We start from the raw sequence: 6,072 nt of genomic DNA, 5'->3' as shown, positions 1-6,072 counted from the left end.
ATATATATATATATATATATATATATATATATATATATATAAAAGCAAAGTTTTGATGCGACTTCTATAGTCAGATATTAGCAATATATCCAAATAAAATGAAAGTGACAGTAAGAAATATCTGCATTTGCTATGAAATATAATTACCCTCATGCTTTGTCTTTACATGTTTCAAAATATAACCAGAGGGCTTATATGGTTTGTGGTCTTATTAGGGTCACCTCACCTATATAACTGTCAATTATGTAAAAAAGACAAAAGACTGAGACATATGGCTATAATATAATGTGTGTGTGTGTGTGTGTGTAGATAGATAGATAGATAGATAGATAGATAGATAGCCCCTTCAATATATATGAGCTAAAACATTTTGTCCTTTGTAATATAATTTAGAAATCACTAAATTATATTACAAAGGGAATCGCTTTCTAATACAGTACAGTCCTCCTAACTCAATGTCAATGAATCAGCTTTCTATCCTGTTCTTCTTGATCTGCAATGTAATACAGCAGAATAAAGACAGCGGGACATAGAGAAAGCACGTGTGTTTACCTGGAGCGTTTGGTTGTGGGGTCACGCATCACCATACATTCTCTGATCTCCCCGAATTTACTGAAATAGTCTCTAAGGCTGTCTGAACACAAACACAAGGACACAAGAGGGTTACGCCGTGTCTCCAGTGCAAGAGAGCGACGCGATTAAACCTGCACGCTGCCGTTATAATCAACGAAGGTCGCGCGCGCTTCACACTTCGTTGATTATAATGAGAGCGTTAAAGTTGTCTCGTCGCTCGTTTTTAGTGTCAGATGACTGGAAATCACAATAACCTTGTGCGCAGAGACACACATACAAACACCACACAGCTCTCAGCCATGGATAAATATAAAACAAAACTCAAAAAAAAGAAGAAGAAATTCGCCTTACCTGGTGAGGTTTGCCAGCTGAGGCCACCGATAAACATTTTACTGTAAGGAGAAAACATGTTATAAGTGACTCCGGATGTCAAAACGGCCATTTTCCGTGTAAATGCCTCATAAAGAGCGATAAAGAGCTTGAGCTGTGAACCGGCTGAAATGAGCCGTTAGAAATGACCTGTCATTCAAAACATTAGCAGAACTGAGGGAGAAAGGACACGCGCTCGCTCGCGCAGAAAACAGAATCAAACTCGAAACACACAGACGGGCGGGCGCGCGCGCGCACTCATCCTGTCTTCTTACCCCGGGTCGTGTTGCGAATCATTCGGGCTTCCAGAGGTGAGTTGACTCGCGTCCGCTTCCATAGCTCAAAGCCCAACCAACTCCAAACACACGCATACACACACACACACACACACAGGCACTGCAGCCCCAGCTCAAGGAATGTTACCGAAGCGGGAGCGCCAGCGTCACACGTGTGATCTGCGCGCAGCTCCCGCCCCTCTCAGGAGAGGGCGTGGCTGAAATCGTCAGCCAACCAATCCGGCGGAGATATGCGCCTACCTATCAAAGGAAGCAACGCCTTCTGTTGGTTGGCAGTGTTTGACAGGAACCATGAGAGTATATTCAGTTCTTCAGTAAGCTCTTTAAACCCTATTAAGTTTACATTCGCGCCACCTTCTGAATAAATACAACCAAAAGGCCTTTTGAAATAGGAAATGCATGTTTAAAACTCAAATTAAGCGCTGTAATTCAAAACACTGAAATAAAATCTAGTTTTTCTTTGTGGCACAAGCATATTCTATCTTGTGTCATTGTAGTTTGACTTATTATTAGTGGCAATGTCATAAATCCCCACAAAATCAGTAATTAGTGAAAGTAAGATATAAGAAGATAGATTACTTAGTAAGATATATTATAAATTATCAGGTTTATTTGGATTTCAATTGTCTTAAAAGTTGGAAAGTACTTGCATTCTTTTGGCACCTTTCAGTAGACAATATTATCATTAACGAAAACTAAAACCAAACCAAAAAAACTTTCATTACTTGAAATAAAATTAACATAACTTAAACTTATTTTAATTCAGTTGACAGAATAACTGTACCAAAATAACTCAAACTAACTTAACTCAAATAACTAAAAGCTAAAAAAAAAAAAAAACTATATAACCATATGTGAAAAAATAAGAAAAACAAACAGCAAAATGGCTAAAACTTTAACTAAAATGAAAATAGAATAAAATATAATTCAAGGTATTAACAAAAATATATAATAGTATACCAATGATACTAAAAGATCACTGGAGTTTATTGTATGAAACACTTGGAATGCTTGTTTTCCTTCTATGATATGGACTTTCCAGTGATTTCTATTGTTTTTTTACTTAATAATATTGTTTATCCATAAACATAACACTAAGGCATCTTTTGATATGTATGTTAATTGTCCTGGAGGGTGCTGAAAAACTTGCTGACACCCCCACACACCAGGCAATGTATTTCAGAGCCTTTTACTGCTTTGCTGAGTGAGCATGCAGAATGGCTAGATCAGTGTTAGTGTGACATCTGCTGACGTAATTGATATGGAAATGCTCAAATAGAAAGTTTATCAAATGACTGTAGCTCTAGTTTCACAGAATCAGATCACTGTGGAAAACAAGAGCACTGCTTCCCACTGCCAAATTAGAACTCTTTAACCAGCCAATAATATCTTGCCTTACTTCGTAAACACATAGATCATGCTGCTAATGTTCTAATAAACTTTCTTAAACCCATAGCAGTCCAGAAACACAGTCTTAAATTTATGTTCCAACTCTGATATGTGGTATTAAAATGACATCTCCTGGTAAAGGGTACATTGTGGAGAGTTTGAGATATTTGGAAAAGTAGTAAGAGTGTTTCCCGTATCAAGAAAATTAAGCTGCATCATGTTATATGAGCCCAATCTGTGAGGGAGCCCCACAGTCACAGCGGCATCTGTGTTTGATTAATGAGTGGATCTTTTGCTTACTGAAAGTCTCGTTTTTTAATGCTGTGCATCTGTTAGCTGCCTAACAGATCAATGTGACTCTTTAGGATAATACACATTCATCAGGCTACTCTGGAAACGAGAGGAAATTCTGCTTAGCGAAATAGAAATCTCAAAGTTAAGACTGGAGAATATGAGAGCACACATGCAACAGAATCAGCCGTGACATTCAGCTTCCTCAGAGCAAACCAATCAGACCCCCTGCGGCAGGCAGATATAAGAGCAGGGCCAAATACAGGGATTTCTGCATGTTTATTGAAGAATGTCAGCAGTCACTTTAAATCATTCAGGCCATTTCAGCACACTTTTCCACGATATTTCACGCATACACTCTTAAAAATAAAGGTGCTTCAAATGGTTCTTCAAATGATGCCATAGAAGAACCATTTTTGGTTCCACAAAGAACCATTCAGTCAAAAGTTCTTTAAAGAACCATCTCTTTCTTACCTTTTTATAATCTGAAGAACCTTCTTTCGCCACAAAGAACCTTTTGTGAAACAGAAAGGTTCTTCAGATGTTAAAGGTTCTTTATGGAACCATTTAGACAAAAAGGTTCTTCTATGGCATCGTGAAGCACCTTTATTTTTAAGAGTGTATGCCACTAACTCTAGACTAAGGTTTTCTAGGGCATTTTCTTCTTTTTTGGATCGATTGCACATATTAGAGCAATTACCATCAAGAAATAAATAAACATACTGAAATAAAAAATATACACACACAGTATTATTTGAAAAATGCCCAATTAACATCTGCACCTTTAAAAATGAACACTCTTTAAGACCTACTTGTAACAAGCCATTCAAAGATTTACTCTGAGTGACATCTGTTGGCCAGAAGTAGCAGGTGCATGTGATTTTTTTTCAAGGCAGCCAGAGAGTATGTACTTTTTACCTATTAGGAAGATACTCTGACATACTAAATAAATCAGACATGGGCTAAATCAACAGACATTATTGCTATGGAGGTTGGTACTCGTTTAAAATCAGCTCTGAGATTTTGTCTTGTTGAATATACTTCAGTATCTGTGATCCAGGTTTTTCAGGGCAGCATCCCAAAAAAAAAGAAAAAAAAAAAAATTTTTTTTGCTCGTTTTTTTTCAGAAATGCTAAACTTTTTTGAAAGCCTATAAGCAGTTTATAAAGTTTTAAGCAGTGTATTGATTGTAATTTAAGGCAACGTCAGCATAAGCACATGAGACAGAAAAGCACACCATGTTTGCGATATCCACAGATCTTTTACTTCAACAGCAGTGAGATGTTTGGCAGCGTCAGCATGAGAGTACAGAGCACTGAACCGTTCAGCAGGGGATCATAATGCTCTTCACTGCTGGAGTTCTTTAAGGCTTTACATTCAGAGAGCATAACACTGTCCCCACCCTTATCTTACAGAAAAGAAACAAAATACAAAGACCAAGAGAAGAACAAATATTTCTAAACAGAGAACAAAACAAAAAAAAGATACTACAAAAAAACTATATACTTCAATATCAAAATACCTGAGCATAACAACCTATCAAACCATCAGCATTCAAGAGAAAATCTTAAAGACTTGTACAGTATTAGCAGGTGTTCACATAAGCAGCTTTGGTTTACTCTGCAATGCATTCTGGGGCAATAACTTAATTCAATTATCATTTAAATAACATCAAATAGCATAATATTAACCATTTGAAGAGAATTCTTCAAAAATTTGGTTTCCAACATAATCTTCATACAACAAACAAATATACAAAGTGGAATACACGATTTATTGTGCAAAAGGGCAATCAAGAAAGGATAAGCAAAAAGCTGTGACATCACTGCATCTCAAACCAGGTGCAAAACCCCCGTTCAGCCAGTAATCTGTTCACCAGAACCACCTGCAGACCCACAAAGCACATAAGTAACAGTTATAGCTGAAATGTAAGGGTCTAGTAAATAAAAATCAGACATACACACCTCGTCTCCTGTCTGTTTCCACATGTGCACCAGAGGAAGGCCATCATGACTGCCTGTCACCTGACCATAAACAAACATCTATCAGGTTCAGAATTCTTATAGAAAAACTAATGAAAATATTCCTCAGAGCTGTTTTTGATCTCCCAGTGAAGAGCTGATGAAACATTTGCGAGCTGATGAAAAAAGCTAATAATTATTAAATCATAAATTGTAAGATAAAATATTTTGTTTACCTGTATGTCATGTGACCATAAATTGACTGTCAAAGGTATTGTGAAATTACTGTATTAATTTGAAATCTCAGGGAGGATTTCAAGTAAATATTTTAGGTCAAAGGGCTGACAAAGTTTGAGAACCTCAAATCTCAAGAATCATTCAATACGGTGTAAATAATCAATGTACCGGAAAAACTGGAAAGACAAATGTGTTTGTTTGTTATAACCTTGATGATTAGGGCCATATTTGCAGTTAATTCCTTCAGCGCTGCTTTGGCCTCCAGGGAAAACTCCTCCTCTCCTATCAAAGCAAACAAATGGCTTTTTGTTTTGTTTTTTAGCATAATTCAGTAGCTATGATTTATTTGTGTGATTTTTTACAAAATGTACAAAGAATAATAACACTGTATGTATGCATTAAAAAACAGCACATAAAGCATTTTTAATCATAAACAGGCCAATGTTTTACCTGGCAAAGGAGTGATATTGTCCAACAGAACCTCTGCTGCCTGGAATGGCAACGTTACAAAGTCTGACCTGTGAAAACAATCTTCAAATGTCAGATTGAACTCATTCCAAAACAATTACAGATAAATAATCAAACCAAACTTAAGCCACCTGACCTGATCTGCCTGAGGGTGGCGCTGTTCACAGTGTCATAACCTCCATTATCTACATATCTGATATGAGCCATTCCAGACTCTCTGTAATACTGGATGACCTGGGCTCTCTGCCAGCCACTTCCTGTTACCGGAGCAGCACAGACCACCCCCACTGACAGAGACAGACAGAAAACAGACAGACTTCCTCAAACAAGATGACAACAAGAAATCCAAATTATTTTGAGAGGTGACCACATTGCCTCAATGAAACCTAATTATAATTTGTCTTACAAAAGTTTGAGCAAAATTTTGTAATATTTAGGACATATACTATCAGAGATGGTGTCTTTCTGTGTGTGTCTCATATATATAT

General features: G+C 36.9%; 2 protein-coding genes across 6 annotated transcripts in view; both read right to left on the bottom strand.

Moving 5' to 3' along the window:
• LOC107697461 (RNA-binding protein Musashi homolog 2-like) overlaps nt 1–1,435 on the bottom strand; it is a 112,652-nt gene extending 111,217 nt beyond the window's left edge. For all 3 annotated transcript variants that reach the window (XM_016498264.1, XM_016498265.1, XM_016498266.1), the window contains exons 1-3: nt 1,218–1,435; nt 925–965; nt 553–634 (exon numbers count right to left, since the gene is read on the bottom strand). In XM_016498264.1, the coding sequence (XP_016353750.1) occupies nt 553–634; nt 925–965; nt 1,218–1,279 (185 nt within the window). In that variant the 5' untranslated portion in view covers nt 1,280–1,435. The remainder of the gene's footprint in view (nt 1–552; nt 635–924; nt 966–1,217) is intronic.
• A 2,728-nt stretch (nt 1,436–4,163) lies between these two features.
• akap1a (A kinase (PRKA) anchor protein 1a) overlaps nt 4,164–6,072 on the bottom strand; it is an 8,939-nt gene continuing 7,030 nt past the window's right edge. For all 3 annotated transcript variants that reach the window (XM_016498257.1, XM_016498258.1, XM_016498259.1), the window contains exons 8-12: nt 5,721–5,871; nt 5,567–5,634; nt 5,325–5,398; nt 4,883–4,942; nt 4,164–4,803 (exon numbers count right to left, since the gene is read on the bottom strand). In XM_016498257.1, coding sequence (XP_016353743.1) covers nt 4,741–4,803; nt 4,883–4,942; nt 5,325–5,398; nt 5,567–5,634; nt 5,721–5,871 — 416 coding nt within the window. In that variant the 3' untranslated portion in view covers nt 4,164–4,740. The remainder of the gene's footprint in view (nt 4,804–4,882; nt 4,943–5,324; nt 5,399–5,566; nt 5,635–5,720; nt 5,872–6,072) is intronic.

This window comes from Sinocyclocheilus anshuiensis, unplaced genomic scaffold (genome assembly GCF_001515605.1).
Source record: "Sinocyclocheilus anshuiensis isolate Anshui unplaced genomic scaffold, SAMN03320099.WGS_v1.1 scaffold939, whole genome shotgun sequence".
Classification (NCBI taxonomy): domain Eukaryota; kingdom Metazoa; phylum Chordata; class Actinopteri; order Cypriniformes; family Cyprinidae; genus Sinocyclocheilus; species Sinocyclocheilus anshuiensis.
The sequence above is the reverse complement of the archived record's forward strand: the minus strand, read 5'-3'. Positions and strand labels throughout refer to the sequence as shown.